The sequence below is a fragment of the Solanum stenotomum genome, chromosome 7 (genome assembly GCF_019186545.1).
Source record: "Solanum stenotomum isolate F172 chromosome 7, ASM1918654v1, whole genome shotgun sequence".
NCBI lineage: Eukaryota > Viridiplantae > Streptophyta > Magnoliopsida > Solanales > Solanaceae > Solanum > Solanum stenotomum.
In genome coordinates this window covers 54438816-54458300 of record NC_064288.1, presented here as the reverse complement: position 1 = coordinate 54458300, position 19485 = coordinate 54438816, and the positions used below count along the sequence as shown (strand labels likewise).

The window sequence follows — 19485 nt, the reverse complement described above, 5'->3', positions numbered from 1 at the left end:
ATGGTCACAAGATCTTGCTAGATTGACATAATTGCGTTATATACATTCTACCTATCTTGTAAAATTATTCACAAATCTCATCGGAATGACACAATATTTCTGTGTTGTTAGACAAGGTGTTCTTTGAATGTGCAATATATATCAAACCACTCCAGATGATCTCAAATTTGAAACAAAACCTCACACACACCAACATAAAACGATCCTCAATCACCAATTTACTTAATTAACACTGGTTGGTCAGTTTTACATATAAAAAATAATTCCGCATGAATAGTGTTCTGTTTGCTGCAGTACTATGCTTATACTTGCATGGATTCTGGATAAAACTATTTCAACATAATTACGTTTAAAAGTAGGTAATCCCCACATAGGTTTCCATGTATTATTAGACGGCAGTGCATTTCTCTAGCCTAAACTATTCCATAAGAAATAATACAATTATAAAGGGACATCATGGACATAACAAACAAAAACAATCCACTTGAAATGAAATTCACTTGCAACTGCTGAGAAATTAGTCAACAACATCAAGGGAATTGCTACAAAAACTTCCCCTTTTTGAGAATTTCAGTTTTGACTTAATACGTAGACTACGTATATATCTAAGGAAATATTCAGATTAATGGAGGCATACAAGTTAAATCAAAAGCTATACAGATTCTAAGCAATGGAGCATGGTGAAGCTTAGTTGCATAGGGTTTTTCCCGGATTATGGGGTTTCAGGCCACCATCTACTTATAGTATAGGTATAGGTTTAAAAGGGACGAGAAAAGCTGTACAAGTTTCCGGGGTATTATCTGGTCCTAATATTTCTAGCACACCTACTGATATGCTGACACAGATATATTATATATACATGCATTTCTACACTATGAAGATGAAAAGTGACTAGTCCTGGTTCTTGCCACTTGTACCTTGTGAGGGTTCTGCCATTTTAGCAATGGAAAATGATAGCTTTCTTGAAATGATATTAGTTGGTCATAACATCCTTCATTTTGCTACCATCATTGTTTATTGCTTCACTGCTCACTGCTTCCAAAAGTTGAAGTAGGCATCTGCTGAGGAGACCAGGAGCAAATTCCTTCACTGCTGACCACATCGGCAAAAGGAGAATATGGTCTAGTCACTTTTGTTTTAACCAATGCCTGAATATCAGGGGAAAACAATTACACAAACATATATACATGAATAGACAAATAGTAGCAGCAATAATCACATAATTGTTGTGCATCTTCCAAGTATTCAGTAGCTTTTGCTACTCTGGAGTTACCTTAGTCCTTGATCACAAAGTACTCATACTTTCTTACACAAATCATAAGCATATACCTTTGACTGACTTGGTCCATAAACGCTCCTTGCTTGCTCAATAGAAGAATAAACTTCGAACGCTTGATTCGAATCACGATGACACTTTATAACACGAACTTGGTCCTTTGCCTCAAGAGTTCGACTTTGCAGATACATTATAAGCCGTGAAGGGGGACCATTTGGAAGATCTTTCTTTCCATGAGTTAATTCCATCGTCACCAGGTCTTCCAAGAGGACATCCCATAAAACTGCACATGGATCTCTAGCCGGATTGAACTTCTTTTGTGCAATAAGATTGGAAGGTTGCTGGCAACAAATAGTAGAAAATATTTTCAGTGAGGGGACAAGTGCATGAAATAGTGCATAACTAGGCTGGCAAAAGAGTTCTAATCCCCTTTCAATTATTCAAGTGAACTGACTATTCACTTACTTGCAACAGGATGACCCTCCGGTGAGTAACAAGAATTATTCTTCCTTTAGGCAGCATGAAGTGATCTTCATAGGCATCAGTCAAGGCAAACTTTGCACGTACTCTGAAAAGGTCAACCTGGCCAAAAAATGATCCAGATTCTGCAAGTTGCAAGATTGCCTTCACAGAAGGAAGCGAATAACTATTAGTTTATACTTGACTGTAAATCTCAACCCAAAAATACGACCATTAAAGTAACAAGCAAACATGAGGAACAAGGAAACATGTACAAGAAGCGCTTGAAAGACTTCATTCTTGTAGTCCACAAAGAGGAAAGTTGATCTGGTAGCAACAGTTCTATCCGCATTTTACATATATCAATCGAGTAGCACCGTTGTCTCAGTTTCGCCTTTTGCATTAACACACTTTTTGGTGGTACTGTTGAGAATTAGGAAATTATTTATTGTCTATAGCCTATTCCTTGTAAATATAGAAATTAGGATTACTTGTAAACATTATTATATAAACCCCAAAATGCTTGAGGGAATAAGCAAGGAATTCATTTTCAAATCTATTCTTTCTCATTATTATATAAACCCCAAAATGCTTGAGGGAAATAAGCAAGCAATTCATTCTCAAATCTATTCTTTCATTGTAGGTATACCCACAATTTGTGCAAGCTACTCACCAAATCTTAGCTCATCACTATACCCATTTATTTTTCCTTTTAATTGGAAGATAATTTAGTTCAGACCCAACAATCAATTTGACGTTTTCTTATAACACCAATGCTGGCATATAGGGGTTGGCTACGGGCGGCACCCTATAACTATAACATATGCGTGTGTAGATACTTGATAACACAGAGGAAGTTGGAATAAAGATGGCAAACCTATATGGCATAACTTAGTTCATCTTAATAAACATAAGAACATGGTGCTGTTAAAGGTGAAGTGATGAAAAGCACTAAATTCTGCTAGGGCTTAAAGCAAAAACCAGAACTGACATTTTGGTAACATTTTAGGCCGCAAAATATGTATTTTCCCCAAAAATAAACAACAATATGGACAGAAGAAATGGGAGTTTTTTGAACCCTTAATCATGTACATTTTTTTTTTATTTTTTAAATTTGCATCTTAATCACTTATTTTTTATGAATTACCCCTTCAACTATTTACTTCTTTGCAAATTTATTCTGGAGTTCATTTTATGAGGCGCAAGTAGGAATTACATAATTAAAATAAGATTGAGTTGGAACGGAGGAAGAAGGGTCGGATATTATCTAGGAAAACTCACGATAATTGGGTCTATAGATACTCATGGTATTTAAGAAAGCAATAACCCAACAAATCTGTTAGAATAGGAATAGGAACAAGAATAGTATATACTTCGAATAGGAATGTGAATAGAAATAGTTATAGAATCCTACTTAGAAAAGGATTATATTGTGGTGCCCTAGTTGGAAAAGGAGCCTAAAGTAGTGTCTATAAATAGAGTCTCAATGTAATAATGTAGATACACAATTCAATAATATTATTGTCCCATATTTCTCACAATTGTGCAAAAGAATCACTGGCTAGTGGCTATACACACGGGAATTTTACAAATGAGATTTGAGATCTCTCCAGAAACCATAAACTAGAAGACTTGCACGGGAATGGTCACTATTCACAACAACAACATACCCAGTGCAGTCCCACAATTGGGTTCTACGGAAAGTAGGATATATGCAGGCAGACCTTTGAGGGGGTAGAGAGGCCGTTTTAGATAGACCCTCGGCTCAAAAAAGAGTAATCAAAGCAGGATAGGAAGGAAAATAACGACAACAAAATAGCGAGATAGACAACACAAATGACGCGATAGTAGAAGTAAGAATTGAAAAATAAGATATGACACAAATACTAAATAATACAACTAAGGAAGGAAAAAGGGAGACTAGCCCCTTTCCTTAATAATGAATATATCACTTTGTCACCTAGATCTAATAGTTTATACAACTTAAAAAAAAATTCATCAAATTGAACTTGCTTCAAGTTTAAATTTCCATGTAATGTTTCCTCAATCAAACTAATTTTTCAACTGCTAATAAATATTTTTCACTACTACAAATATATACACAAGTGAGTTAACATCTTAAACTGTCTTCAATCAAATGGTATCACATAAAATGAATAGAGGCAATATAAAGTTCTCGTGAAAATCAGCTCTGTGGTTCTTCAAGTAGATTACTGGAATTTACATGTATATATTAACACTTCATCAGAGTAACTGAAGAATTACCAGAAACTAACAGCTCAGATAATAAATCAGTTGATCAGGTGCAACCACCCATTGAAAAATATTTACTGCTTGCAGCCTACTATTAACACAATTATGCACCTCTGGTTTGACTAGAAATAAGGCTTAAAGAGATGGAAACAAAATGTGTCCACATAACTTGAAAATATTTTGATAACTATACTGCTACTGCATTTCTGGTCTGCACTAGAAATAAGACTTAAAGAGATGAAATAAAATATGTATAGAACTTGGAAAGCATTTTGATAACTTTAAGGTTACTAGTGTGGTTCCCACCGAACATCTAGAGATTCTTTTATTACTTGTTCCCTATTGAGAAATGATGCTGACTTTAGGACTTTTATTTGACTCTTATACTATGGCTTTAGGAAAATCTCAGCAGCATGCCTTAGATGGTTGCTTACCTTCTTCTGTAGCAAAATTAGTACAACACGAAGCTTCAGATTGCTCTATATTTAGCTAGTTAGAGAGATATTATCTTGACTAACAATAAGATTCATGCTCAATGCTCTCTCATGAATCTTATTGTGCACATCCAAAATGCCATACTTTCTCTGCTCTACAATGTTTTGACCATAGGAAGGACCTATCATCTACCATTATTTCCAAGTACAGGGAGCTTATAATTCCCACTAACTTAGTTAAGATTCACATCACTGGTACTATTCCTATTTCAATGACTCAAATATTTGGTACTTCCCCATTCGATCTTATGATCAATTATATTGGTATGTCAAATAGTAGGAAAGAAAGGAAGCAAGGATCCATAATAGCTGGTCCAAATTAATGTATAGCATATTGCTATATTTCCTCATCAAATCTCATGTTCAAGCATATTCGAATGCCACAAAGTAGGAAAGAAGAGAAAAACAAGAGACACAACAGCAAAGTAACAACCAAGTTCTCTACCTGTCCTTGTGATTTATACTCATCATAGGGTCGAACAAGATTATCACCACCTATCACTCGAGGCAGCCTCCTTCGAAGGAGCTGATCTTCAGAAGCAATAGCAGATGCTATTTTCATTCTCATAGCATTGGCACCTTCAGTTGTTTTTGACAAAAGATCCAAAACACCACTAACAGGCTGAGCAGCAGCACCAAGTAACCCTTTTCCCACACCCTGTACGAAACCCTCAACTCCTGAAGCTTTAGCACCCTCCAAAGGTTTTGTTAAAATTCCGGTGACACCTCGGAAGAGACCCTTTGCAAATGCTCCTCCACCTTCTCTAATAACATCACCAAAGTCCTCCACACCTTTGCTTTCCTGAAACAAAAGAATGGATCAGTGAGAATGAATACCAAATAGAATTTAAACTTCCGCAACATATATGTAAATATAGTGTAGTAACATAACAATAAGGACGAAACTGACATTATCTGGAAATGTTATAATGTCAACAACAACAACAACATACCCAGTAAAATCCAATAAGTGGGGTCTGGGGAGGGTAGAGTGTACGCAAACCTTACTACTACCTCGTGGAGGTAGAGAGGCAATTTCCAGAGGACCCTCGGCTCGAGTACAACAAATCAAAGAATGGGAAGGAAAACGATAATGAAGAAAACATAGCAACTAATACGAAAACAGTAACAACAAAAAAATACTGCAGTAACCGAAATACCATAAACAACAGATGGTGATAGAAATCAATAGCAAGACACTACAAGAAGAAATCTAATACTACGACAAACACCACCTAGCCTAAACTCACTGGGAAGCAAGACAACACTCCACTACGTACTACCCTTCTACCCTAATCCGTGACCTCCACTCTCCTATCTAAGGTCATATCCTCGGAAAGTAGAAGTTGCACCATGTCTTGTCTAATTACCTCACCCCATTACTTTTTCAGCCTACCTTTACCTCTCCTCATACCCACTTACCCAACATCTCGCACTTCCTCACTGGAGCATCTGCGCATCTTCTTTTCACATGCCCAAATCATGTCATAAAGAGGAAACTATTTACATTACAAAAAAGGTAAAAATGAAGATTTTTTTTTATTGAGAAAGGTAACATATTTGTATATATAAAAATTAGCTACACAGATTGTGTAGTCTCCCATAATTACAAGGCAGAGTGCATCCTTGGAAGAATTTTAATGGACCCTACATGTCATGGGTAAAATCGAAGATTTAGATTTTCAAAATTTCAGCAATTTTACTCGGATTGTAAATCAATGATCCAATCCCATTAATTCCTCTACAGTAACTGGAGTGAGGAAAGTTTTATAAAAAGAGCGCTGCTAAATAACATGTTAAGTTGTCATGCACCATCTCATTGATCATAGTTCAATTGCAGCACTCTCTTATTCCTACACCTCCCTATCTTTTGAACAATATTTCCAAGAGCTAGAACGTCTTTTGGTACTATATTGCCATTCGAGTATTTAAAGTTCCATTCATCTTTTGCAAAATGCACAAAGAAAAGACAGACAAGAAAATAGAAATGAATTGAGAGAAAAGTTAGACATTGATGAACCTGTTTCTGTCGACTTTGAATAAATTTCTTATCCATCGACAATGCAGCAACACCTTTACTCATGTGTCCAAGTGCGCTACTGGCATTGCCTAATATATCAAGGCCAGAAAGTAGTTGGAGAGGCTGGCTAAGAAGATCCTTCTTGATGTTCGCAATAGCACTACCAATCATAACACTATGCCTCGTGCATATATTTTCCACAAATCTTTGGTTTATCCGCACCTGATATGATATAAGAAAATCACACATATCAAATTCAAATTAAACAGCTATGATTACAAAGGGATTGCCAAAAAATGACTTGACCACTAAGTTGGAAAAAACAATCTTACATAATAGTCCTAGTATTGAAAAAAAAGAAATGATAACCATGCAAGCTGAACATTGAAGTGGTTGGTGAGCAAGAATAAATTGTTAATAAGTGATTCATTTGCGCAAAGTAAATAAATGAGCACAAAACTTTTCTTAATGATACAATGCACATATAAAAGGGTGTAGATTTTTCTAATAAAGAATTATCGACGGTCCTAGGACTTGAGAGATGTCTATCTCTTTTAGTAGTTTATTTTTTAAATAAGTTATCTATTTTTACAAGTAGTTTTTAAGCTAGCTCAATAAGAACATTCGGATTCCTGATCGTAGAATCCGGGACTCCAAACTGAACCCCAGATTATAACCCCAGTAATCAAAAAATTCAAATCTTTAAGTTGAAGCACCAGAAAATGCTTACAGTCATATTTTCAGTGTTTCCAAGTGCAGTCATCAGACTAGCCCAAAACCCAAGAACACCCACTGGCCGTTGTGTTGGGGACATGATCATAGAAACCTTCAAGCGTACTTCGGATATGTTGAGAACACTGTCAATAAGAAAAGGTCTTCTATAATAAAAGCTTAGGACACCTCAGAAACTAAATAGTAGCATAGTGAACTGAACCTTTACCCAATTTGTATTATGGGATCAACAGACACTGAAGTAGTTTCTGTATCGTACAATCGAGTAAGATTGGTTTGTTGAATCATCCCATGAAGTCGCCAAATTATTGGTTCATGAATTTTAATTAGAAAGGCAGAATTTTCAGGTCCCTGAAAGAAATGTGCCCCATGATATTAGCAAAACTAAGAACAGCAAAAATGAATACATGGGAACATACTTTCAGAAAAGAGCAATGGATTCATCTACTAACTTGGAAACCTATGTATGGATATGCACACAGATCTAACGATCCATTAGATTGCTGCGTCAGTGAAAATTTCAAAACATAATCATTCTCTTGTCCAACTCTCTGTGGTCGGAAGAGAACTGGGGTTGGAGTTAAAGGCAACTGATTGTCCACTTGAATACCCCTCATTCTTACTTTTAACCTGACTCATAAAATTTGAGATCTGTCAAATAAGTATCTTCATAGATAGTTATTGTAAGTTTGAGAAGAAATAACATAGTATAGCCTCCATCACATAAATAGAAGAAACAAATATATTATTACCGGCTAACTCCAGACCCCAATCCTGTTGAATATGAGAGCACAAGACTCTGCACCGACAGATATAGTATCTCTTCTGGCGTATGATCAATAACAGATAATCCAAGCTCCGCGACCTCAATAATGACATGGAATTCACTCTCTGAGTTGGAAAGTGTTTGCTCTGACACAGAACTACTTCCAGAAGACAAAGAAAGACTTCTATTCAAAATAGAGTAGGTTGCATTTTCAGGCATCCAATCACTGATTTTGACTACATTAACTTTCTCTTCCTTTTGGATTATGACATGTAAAGCTTTCTTTGGTCCTCCAGAAACATGGATGGGGTGATGATCAAATATCTCATCAATATTATAAGTCAGTGATGCAGCAGGATCAGATCCATCAATCATGACTTCCAACAATCGTCGGCGACCAAGATCTTCCCAGGAAAATGACGCTGAAGCATTGGGAGGAAGGAATTTCCATGAATCGTTAGCACCATCGACTTGCCGGAAACGTATAGGAAAAAACAATGAGCGATTTTCGACCCTGCAAACACAATTAGTCAGTAATTTTTCAGAGAAGATCATGACAGAATATTCCAATCTGATAATCTTTAATGTACTGAAAGTAAAGAAAGATATAATGTCAGAAGAAGTCAATGGTCAACTCTAACTGTCCTATATCCTGGCAGCCATTTCATAAATGACAAAGGACACATGTGATCTGAAACAAGGAGGAGAACAAGCAAGATAAAAAAGAATGACATGTCTCCTCATCATTATGAATAAAGCAGCACTCTCCGGTTCTAATGTTCAGAGCACTTGGTTCATCTCTCTACTCTAGTATAGATGACTAATTCAACAGGTTTGGTTATTGCATATTAACCAACGAACTTAATACAAATGTCAGTTTAAACAGGATAATTAAACGGACCCAGATCATCAAAAGTTATTGGTTGCTGTTAAAAAGAAAAAAGGGAAAGAGAAGATAAGAAAATCTGTTGAGATGAAACTGAGATCATCCAACCATACTAAAATACAATTTATAAAAGTTCCCCAAGGATGGGAAGAAAAAGAGACAAGCTTTACAGGCCTTGGTATCTCTATCACTGGCGACATTCTATCTCAAGCTTAGAAAAAGTATGGATTTTCTCTCATCCAATAATATTGAAGACAACACCAAACAGGATGGTGCTATCTCACTAGAATGAAGTACAATACGAACACCTAAAATCAGAAGAAATTAATGACACAACTCAAGGATTAAATGTCAAACCCAAAGGGAAGAAGCATCACAACTGAAGTATGTGATGACAGTCAAACCTGTAAGGACTGGTGAAGGAATTGGGGCGAAGTATAACTTCATAGCGGGAACTTTTTGTTCCGCTTCTAACTTCAACCTTGAGATGCATTAGGTTATGAGAGGTCTGGTTTTTCAAGCAAATACACATAACACCTTCACTATCAATACTAAATGGTGGGCTCCAATCATATCCATCAAGCCGCAACTGAGAGAAAAATAAAAATGGATCATAAGAATGTAAAACAACATACTAACTTTTACATTGAGGGACATTATGAATAACAGAAAGGACAATGTTGATTATATACAAACCTTTAAAAGTTCCACTTTATTAGACTTCCATGAAAAATGTTTTGGAGGATCTGTAGGATGAATCCACTCCACTGACTGAGAATCACACTGACACAAGCACACACTACATCCAACCCTATTGATGAATAAGCTATGTGGTTGAAAATGCACAACCTGCAGATGAATCCAATAACTCATTCAGTATGAAATTGACATCTCAGTCATTACTTTTCATTTGACCTCTTCAAGGACCAGCAATTTCAGAATACATGGATATTACATGTTTCAGATCTGTTGGTTAGGATATGGTCTGGATATAAAAGTGATTCCTATGCACATCCTTCAAAGACTAACCATTTTATGCACAATAATTGATTTTCTCACTTAATGTCACAACTCCTAACAACTTGGTACTGAGAGTAAAATTTTGTATTATTCTGATGCTTCGATCCCGCGCTTGCAACTCTGCAAGTTGGGAGCAATGGATTTTCTAATATGATGCCTAATGTTGAGAAACCTTAACTGAGAGAAAATTTTCCTACTTTAATGTTGGTTTTTTTTTAACCTGTTGCCAAAGCCAAAGGCAAATCCTACTTTAGCATAGTCTTTTTGTTCAGAATGGTAGCGGTGTATTTATGAGCATTACTTAATGATGGACATCGTAGTTTTTCTTTGACTTTTCTGTGACTAATTTAGTGCCAGAACAAACAAAGAGGCTAGGCATATCTTTAATTTTAATAAATACATAAATTTATTAATATACACAAATCTGGTGTTTGTCGGAGGGGCCAGACATGTTACAGTCTCAAAGGGTGTGGATTAGCAAACTAGTAGAAAAGGCTTGCGTGCTGTAAATTCATACAAATAAAAACACAGTTTTTCGATGTAGTTGTATGTCAAGTGCAGGATACTTGACTACTCAAATAAGCTCCTATATTCATGAGGGAAAACTCACCCAGTTAATATGATAAGGAGTTACAACAATTGAGGATACCTTTGTTCTGTCTGAAGTCATGCGCAGCACCACCGAAAGCTTGTAATAAAATCCATTCACACCAAAGGCCTTGACATCAACACGTTGCTGCAGGAAATCCAAGTTTATTGAGTGTCATAATTTTATCCATTGTGAATAAACCAATGTTTATCCATGTTACCTTCTTTTCCAGCTCAAGAAGAGATATCCCAGAACTGAAGTTCTCAGAATTTTGTAGAGCGACAGCGATGCCCACCCGGGACGAAAGATAGGCATCATTACGTGATGAAAACAGCATGACACCACCACGGCCAACATAGTGTTGTGGAGAAAGCATGCTGGGAGTTGGACTCGAATCTTCAATAACTTCAAGTACTTGAATGTTTTTCCTTGCACCAATCTGTCTACTCACTGAAGTAGGGGGGTTTTTCAGTGCTAGTTTAGCTGATTTGACAGCTCTGGAAAGAGAAAGTGAATCTACATCTGAGCTTTCCAATGGTTCAATTTCCACAACTTGATAAGCCAAATATAAGAATGAGTCGTTGCTAATCCAATATGGAACAAAGAATCGTATGGTTTTAGGAGCAGCAGTAGTTCCTCCCATGTCACGTTCAACACTAACGCGCAACCTCCTATACAAGGCACCACCTCACATAAAATTAGAATCACACATAGTCTCCCGTAAACAGATAATTTCTGAGTAAATCATGGAGTGTGTGTGTGTAAATACGCACAAAGAGACCTATTTCCACTTGGCATAGAAACATAGTTTTTCTTATTTAACTTATGTAAGAAATGCAGCTTCTACGTAATTGAAAGACTGAGGTCTAGCTTTTCACTCCTGAAACCAGATTGATAAACCACTGAAACCAGCTTCTGCCAATGAGTTCACCCATGTAACACTCACTGATTCACATTGGAAGAGGAAAATAAGGGAAGCAAAAGGAAAGGGGCAAAGTTACCATTCAGGTGAAAAGTGAGAAGCACATTGATATAGCTCCTCTTCAGAATTCTAAGATCATATGCAAATTATTTTTCTTAAAGGTCAATAGAAACAGAGAAGCTCATGGAAACTACTAATTCAGATTATTCATATTATAGAGCGAGGAGTATCAAACCAGATTTTTCTATTTGGTCTAGATTGTAGGGATGTGCATCACATATGATAGTATTGAGAATGAAGAATGGACATTTTCCTATTCAAACCCAAAGCATTTAATAAACACAGGTAATACATTTCAAACTTTACTAGTCATAGAGTTTATTTTCACCACATCCAATCAAGGTTCTATTAATTTTAACAAAAAGCTTAAAGTATCTAACTTTAAGTTTGTTAAGTGTCCCATATTAGTTGGGGGAATAATGTTGCCTCTTCTATGGTCTTGTGCATCCTAAACTCATGAACTAACTTTTGAGGTTGAGTTAGACCCAATATCCATTTTTTAAAAGATGGTATTAGAGCTAGACACATCTCTATTAATGATTTACCTAATGTTGCGCCCCCATATTATATTGTTCACGCACCAAATGTCCAATCCTTAATCCGAGGAGGAAGGGGTGTTAAGCACCATATATTGGTCGAGGGAACAAATTGTTCTCTTCTTATATGGTTTCGGACAATGCTAAAGTCACGGGCTCATTTTGAGGTTGAGTTATGCTCAATGTCCATTTTCTTACAATTTTCATTACAAGAAAAAACACTATTTTGTAGGCTCTTTTGATTTCAATGGCAGAATGTTTTCTTTTTGATGTAATAATAACAATAATAATAATGATAAGGAACGTAATTAAGGGGTGGAAAGCTTTCCATGATAACATTTCCTTCAAGGTGAGGGAGGGGAGTAGAGTTAGTTTTTAGGGGACAAAATAGTGCGGAACTTGATGCTAAAAGTTGATTTCCCAGGCTTGTATAGGATCTCTTGCCAAAGAGAATTATCTGTTTAATAGGTTAGGGGAACACAAGGGAAAATACTTTTAGGGATCTGAGGTTCAGGAGGGATTTCCATTTCCAAGATTGAGAGGTGATAGAGCTTCAGAGATTGCTAGCTTTACTTCATAAGCATAATCAGCCAGTCACCGGACTCAATGTTTTGTGTTGGAAGGTGGAGAATAGCAAAGTGTTCTTTGTTAAGTCCTTCTATGGAAAGATTCTGGTTGGGGGGAGGATAACATTCCATTGAGTTCGGTTTGGATACTTAAGTTGCCAAGGAAGTTGTGTTTCTTCCCTTGGTAACTGCTAGAGGGGTGATATTTATGGCGGATAATGTTAGCATGTAAAAGGTTGTTTGCATAAGTTGGTGTTTTCTCTGTAAGGAGGCAGGTGAGGACATGGATCATCTTTTGTTACATTGCAAGCTAGCCACAAGGTTATGGCGGGACATTTTAGATAGTTTGGTGTTTCATGAGTAATGCCAAGATCTGTGAAGGAGTGGTTGTTCAAGTGGAAGAGTGAAGTTAAGAGAAGAATACACAAGGCATGGAATGTAACTCCTCTAGCTTTGATGTGGGCCACTTGGAGGGAGAAAAATAGGAGAGTTTTTGAATGGGTGGACTGTGGAGATGAATTTTGCTCAATTAAGGAGTAGCCTCCGCTCCCTTATATTTTACTTGTGCACCAATGCAGTTCCTGTTTGTATTGAGGATTGAGTGTCTTTTGGTGAGAATCATATTTCGTAGGGTTTCCCCTTTTTTGGTAAACCCCTTGCATATGGCCAAGTTGACCTTGTTAATAGTAATCAAATCTTTTACTTGATAAGAAAAAGATAATGATAATAATAGTAATATTAATCATAATAATTTAAAACAATTTTTAATAAGACTAGAAAAGAGGTGATCTTTTTCTGTTTTTCTTAGTTTCTACATGCAGGGAAATCTGTTTGCTTAAAGTTCTTGGCACTCTTACTTTGCTTGTTGCCTAATTAGTTTTGCATTAAGGTGAGTTTTATGGTTTTGGCCTTATTAATAACTGTCAGAGTATTTAATCAATGGGAATAATTTGACAAAACATCATGCTAAACTCTTTTCTTTAAAACAATGCTATTGTTCATACCAGCTTGTGCACCTAGACTATTCCACCCAGTACATCATGATAAACTATCTTCCACTTATTTTGTTATCAATAGTGTTCTTGCCACATCCCTATAGTGAATGACCTATTATTTTTATTATTTTTTTTAGAATGATCTATTATTATAATTGGTATAATGCATATTTATTTTTAGAGATGATGATACGAAGGATTAATATAGCCAACACCAACTAATTCTAGTTTGAGGTACAATTGATAGTTCGACGTACTTATTTTGTTTGTTTCTTTCAAATATTTTCCCAAGTTCTATATTGATGGCCATTTTTTCTGCTGCCAATTTTGAATGCAAAAAGAGAGTGCAGTGAGAATGTTGGAGCCATTTCTTGGTGCATATGCTTCTAGCAAAACGTAAGACAATACACACCTTTTCCTTTGCTGGTGAACCATAGAAAATGAGGAAGCATGATTATTATTCGTAAGATCCAAGATCAGTACAGAGTCCTGTTTGCATGGAGGAAAAAGTAGATCAGAGCAGGTCTACAAACAAAAGCCTTTTCTTAACATGTACAAATGCTATGTGCATGTGTGCGTCTGTGTGAGGACAGAAGTATTATATCCAGAAGCATAAATATGCACATATTTACTTCAAGAACATCTACCTTTTCCATAACCCAACCACCTTGAACAAATAACATCAGATATATAGGATTCCGCACATCAGCAGAATATATGTGCACGGTCTCCCGTGATGCCATAAAACCCCGATGTCGCTCTACAGTGTTTCCATCTTTCAATTTTTCCCAAATCGTAAAGTCAGCTCCACAAGGAAGCCGATTCTCCAACTTCAAGGGAGAACTAATTGATAGCTTCCAATCATAAACCGGGGCATTTAGCTCTGTATGTAGAACTGATGCATCTGTACCAACACAGAGCCAAAGCTGCTTACCACTGCCACCAGGACAACACAAAAGTAGATCCATTTTCTCAAGCTGGTTTAGCTTCAGTGCAGAAATAGGCATCTTGTTTCCATGCCTTACAGTATTTTGTCGGGAAAGTGTACTGCTCTCAATAGGCGTTTGGTCCTTACCCAAGGCGAAGGCAGAGCCCACAGCAATAGGACGACCCCATGAATAAGGAGTCTGAGAATAACCAAGGCATGGACGGACTTGTAAACAGTGGTTAGAGCCCTTGGAGATGCATGTCCAAGGTAAGATAGCAGAAGAACCAGGACATGTGACAATATTGTCTGTGTTATTTGCACCCCTCTCCTTAACTTGCTCCCTTGTACGAGTCCAACGTCTTCGACGGACAGTATTGTGAGCTGACTTTGTGCTACACTTGGGAGAATTTGGTGGCCACCTCAAGGTTTGAAAATCAGGCCCATAGGCCCATCCATCAACGTCAACAAACTGAGATTTGTCAACAGTCCAAGATGATATCCATTTCCATCCAGGAGGTAGGGTAGGTTCAAAAAAGTCCTTCATGATAGAAGAGGAAAAGGTCAACAAAAGCTAATCAACATTAACTAAAAGCAGAAGTCAGTGTATACTCACATTTGAGGAATAAGCGAAATCCCTAGTGCTCCACCGCCCTGGGTCTTTTACACCAGAAACTGGATGATTCCGTTGATTCTCAAAAATCTCTTCAACAAATATGCTATAATTTCGACCTTCTGAAGACAGATCTTGAGTATGAATCATAGACTCATGACATGATGAAATATCCAATGTGATATCTGAATCATTGCTAATTGTAGCGAGAGCCCGGAAAATTACGTGTTTTTTTCCATTTTTGGTGACAACCTCCAAAGCCACATAATCATCGCCCAGTGTTTTGGTGACCACTGACAGGGGTAGGAAGGAGCGGATGCTCTCCCATGGACCTTTGGGTGTAAGTCCTACCCAAAACCCTATATCACTAGCACCAGCCTTTTCTCCTTCATCATTTTCATAGTTTAATGCCATTTTCTTCTCAAAGTAAGTTGTTGAGACAAAAAGGCAGCCACAAGAATTTGTGTCATTACTGTTAAGTTGGCCCTAGAAATGATATTAATATGAGTACACAAGGAGGTAATATTGACCACAGTAAAATTTCCAAGTTGAGATGCATTCGTTAAAAAAACAGATGGAAAAAAAATCTACACATATGATGTATCCTGATATGTTTAATAGTGGAGAATTATAGGGAAAAAATTATAGAATAAAAAAAGAACCAAGACAAAAGAGCCAGCAGTGCAACTAACCCTTTTTCTTAGAGGATAACATCCAAAGTTTTCAACATCAGACACTTGATGCAGCATTCTGAGTGAAGCAACCTTCTTTAAAATACTTGGACCATGTCCAACGGAAAATGACGACGCGCCAACAACCTCACCTGTGTTGACCATATTCAAACTACAAATTTTAGAATCTTATAATTTAATTAAAAACAAAATTCAGCCTTGCTGATCTGATTTTGGAGAAGTCAACCTACTATTTAGCTTTTCTGGGACCAAAAAAAAATATTGTTAAAGAGATGGAGTAGAATGAGGGATGCTAAGCCGCTAAGGTGCACTGAAGTGATAAAATTAGCTAAGAACAGAAAATAATAACTCCAAATCATGAGATTATCTGCAATAAAGAAACTTTGAGTTCTGCATACTACTGCATTAATCTGATGAATAATCCTTCAGAGAGAATATAGTTCATTTTCAGTTAAGCTATAGAAAAATTGAAACATTAATGTTTTTCCCCTCCAATTTTGATTTGTCTGAATCTGAATGCACATTTGAATATTAAGATTGTCTGAATCTTAATGCACATGTGATGCTTGTTTTAACAATATTTGAATATATAAAAAATGTTTTTATTTAAAAAATAAATAAAATAAAATTTAAGTAAAATATTAAATTGATCTAACATTCTACCAATAAATTATTTTTAAATAACCAATGACAGTAGGAGGTGATGATCGCTAGCAATAGCAGTTGTGGCTGCTGATTGAGGATTGTATTGGCCATTGGGTGCCGGTGCTGGTTCTTGGTAGTAGCTAATTGTGATTGTGACTGACAATAGTGATTAACAGTGATTGTTGGTCGTGGTAGATGGTGGTGGAAACTAATAATTGTGGTTGACGAGAGTGATGGCTAAAAGTGATGGTGATTGAAAATGGTCGCTAATGATGGTGTGACAACTTACATGATTGGTGGTGGTGGTGGTGGTGGTGGTTGTGGCTGATTATAGTGGTTCTAGGTGGTGAGTTGTGTCAGTTGATAATGATGGGCCGGTTACTGGTGAAAATGGATGGAGTAGTGATGAAGTGCATGCCATTTTTGTAGAAACCTTTGAATAGGCATCTGAATGATTCAGTCCCATTAAGTGGTAGTAAAATTATAAGAACAAATGCACTGAACGATTAAGATTCAGCCCTAAAAAACAAATAGACTTAATGACTGAGATATGAATGATTAAGATTAAGACCTTCATTAAATGCAAACAAACGAGGCCTTAAAGCATAAAATCAATATGCAAAGGGAGTTTCGAATTCTAAATTTCCAGTTACCTTGACAAATCAAGCAAGAATAGGAGTTTATATGGAAGAATTATATGCTTCAAAGCACCAATTTACCTTTTCCGGCCTTCGCTGAAAGGTTTGTCACCTCCACTTCCAGCTTTGCCAGCCCCTATAAGAAAATGAAAGGTTGATTACAAGAATGACAAATGCATATCGGAAGTGCCAAAAGGAACGTAATCGTAATGCTCCCAGTACAGGTGGAGGATTTGGACTGAAACAAAACTGAGAATGTTCATGTAGGATCATTTCTTCAGGTTATTCATGGAATAGAACAGGTTTTTGAGCATTCTGTTTAAGACTACCTTATGGTGTTCAAGAATAGCCTTGAAAGACCTCCAAAGATATGGGAAGGGCTCTACTAAAACAGCTATACATATCCTCCATCTTTTTTAAGGATACCTTGTTCTCGCCCTTCTACTCTTATTTCCATTTCATATGAAAGTTAACTATGCAAATGGGGAAACAAAGAAATTTCTAGAAGTACACATCTCTCTTTACTCCAATCAGCTGATTACCTTCATAGGAACTTCAAATATGAAGAGTTCACTCCATTTAGCAGTGGCTTCATCCACATTATTTTTTCTAGTAATTAGTGGCTTCACACATTTGGTCCTTGCACTCTGAGGAAAAAGCTTTTGTTGATTTGAATCCTGATTTTCCACAACCAAGCGCAAAGCACAGAAAAAGTTATGGCTATTGCCGTCATCATTGACAGGCAGTCCCTGTTAGAGAGAGAAACAAAATGAGAACCTCACAAGTAACTAAAGTTCATTGACAGCAAACCACACTCATAGAAATCAGTAGGTCGACAACCTTGGCTTCAACTATCTGAACAGCAGCATAACGTCGAGGTTCCCTTGATTCATTGGCAACATTTAATCTATCAGAATACCTTGTAGGTGGAATCCATACAGAAACAGAATTATCAGGAGGCAGTAACTCAAATGCATCTGAGTTTTGCTCAACTTTTTTCAGGTACATATCACATCCAAGTTTATTCTCGACCACCACCATCCGAAAATCATCATCATCAAGTGCCACAAAACTAGTATTATCTTGATGTGCATCCCCACGACGAGCTTCCTGCAGAAGCAAGAAATAATCAGAAATTGAAACATTTCAACAATAACTGAAGAATATCTTGAGCATCACCCATTGTCACCTTCATCTTAATTGCTTTCTTCTCGAGTTCTCTCTGCTTTCTCCATGACTCAACAGCTTGCCCCAATACATCAAGATTTGCTGCACTCAGATTTATGTTCAAAATACTGGTTGCAGCAACTCTTACCCTTGTACCAACTTTGGAAGGCGGATGTAAATTCGTCTCATAAGTCTCAAACCTGTAAAATGAAGAATAACAGCTGTGGTAAAGCAGCAACAACAGAAGAAAAATGGGTCAACGTAGTAACAAAATGACAAAGGGTGGATGGTGAAAGATATTACTTAAATATTCCATCAAAAGGCTCAACAAGTGGCTCCCACGCTTCTAATTGTGTGTTGAAGGTGGACGCAGCCATTGAAGAAATGAGTACAGCATTCATTGCCTCTAGTCGCCCATGTGTTGCAAGCTTAATATTAGTGATTGTTGCATCAAAAAGAGGTGTTACCTGTAATACATAAATGCAGTGATAAACAGATGAAAAAGGAGAAAAAAATTATAGGGGTAAAGAGGCAGTTTGTGAGGGCTGCAGACCATTCCGCATAAGCTGTCCAATAGAGTCACAGAAAAGCATCTGATTTTCATGTCAGCTGTTATGTTGTCTCTTGTCTTTGGTTTCACTGAATCACCAAGAGTAAATGCCAATCTACTAGAAGGTTTTTTCAGATCAGAGCGTGCAAGGAAAGTGCAAGCCTGCAATGCAGTACAAGATGATTGTGTGATCAAGGAAAGTAAGCAGCAGGTTAAGAAAGTACACATTCCAGGAGAATATATAGCAGCAATGCAGATACTAAAAATTGAGGATGATTAAGATGCTATAACAGAAGTGGTCATCCAGAATATAGTATCTCTGACCTGATTGTCAACTTTCCAAATGCTCCAGCACTGAGAAGCCCTGGAGCCTGAAGATCTTGAAATGGGCATCTCAAGAACATTAGCTTGACTAACAAGATCCATCCTTGGGCAGCAAAAGTTATCCAAATCAGGTGCTTCATTGCTACGTGTCACTACACATCCTAAAGCAGCGTAACCAGGTGGAGCAACTGGGTACCAGAAAAAAGCTTCCTCCAGTCCTTTACCCGCAATATGAGCAACTTTTGTAAATTGCACAGCCTTTGCAGAAAGTTCAGGGTTGTCAGCCTTGAACATTATACCCAGGGGAGGTGGTTCTAAGCTGAAGCAAGGAGTGATCCCACATGTCAAAAAAAAGTT

The 19485-nt window shown here is 37.0% G+C and overlaps 1 protein-coding gene across 1 annotated transcript in view; it reads right to left on the bottom strand.

Annotated features, from left to right (window-relative positions):
• Nucleotides 1-463: 463 nt before the first annotated feature.
• The window catches only part of LOC125870590 (uncharacterized), a 76735-nt gene continuing 57713 nt past the window's right edge, over nt 464-19485 (bottom strand). Inside the window, exons 40-63 of the mRNA XM_049551048.1 lie at nt 19129-19447; nt 18808-18966; nt 18558-18721; nt 18277-18454; nt 17928-18197; nt 17630-17836; nt 17169-17223; nt 15805-15935; nt 15116-15598; nt 14222-15040; nt 13987-14063; nt 10716-11166; nt 10556-10642; nt 9583-9735; nt 9291-9475; nt 7987-8514; nt 7687-7864; nt 7443-7585; nt 7233-7359; nt 6503-6724; nt 4928-5284; nt 1742-1900; nt 1330-1617; nt 464-1148 (exon numbers count right to left, since the gene is read on the bottom strand). Of these exons, the coding sequence (XP_049407005.1) occupies nt 1023-1148; nt 1330-1617; nt 1742-1900; nt 4928-5284; nt 6503-6724; nt 7233-7359; nt 7443-7585; nt 7687-7864; nt 7987-8514; nt 9291-9475; nt 9583-9735; nt 10556-10642; nt 10716-11166; nt 13987-14063; nt 14222-15040; nt 15116-15598; nt 15805-15935; nt 17169-17223; nt 17630-17836; nt 17928-18197; nt 18277-18454; nt 18558-18721; nt 18808-18966; nt 19129-19447 (5866 nt within the window). The 3' untranslated portion in view covers nt 464-1022. The remainder of the gene's footprint in view (nt 1149-1329; nt 1618-1741; nt 1901-4927; nt 5285-6502; nt 6725-7232; nt 7360-7442; nt 7586-7686; nt 7865-7986; nt 8515-9290; nt 9476-9582; nt 9736-10555; nt 10643-10715; nt 11167-13986; nt 14064-14221; nt 15041-15115; nt 15599-15804; nt 15936-17168; nt 17224-17629; nt 17837-17927; nt 18198-18276; nt 18455-18557; nt 18722-18807; nt 18967-19128; nt 19448-19485) is intronic.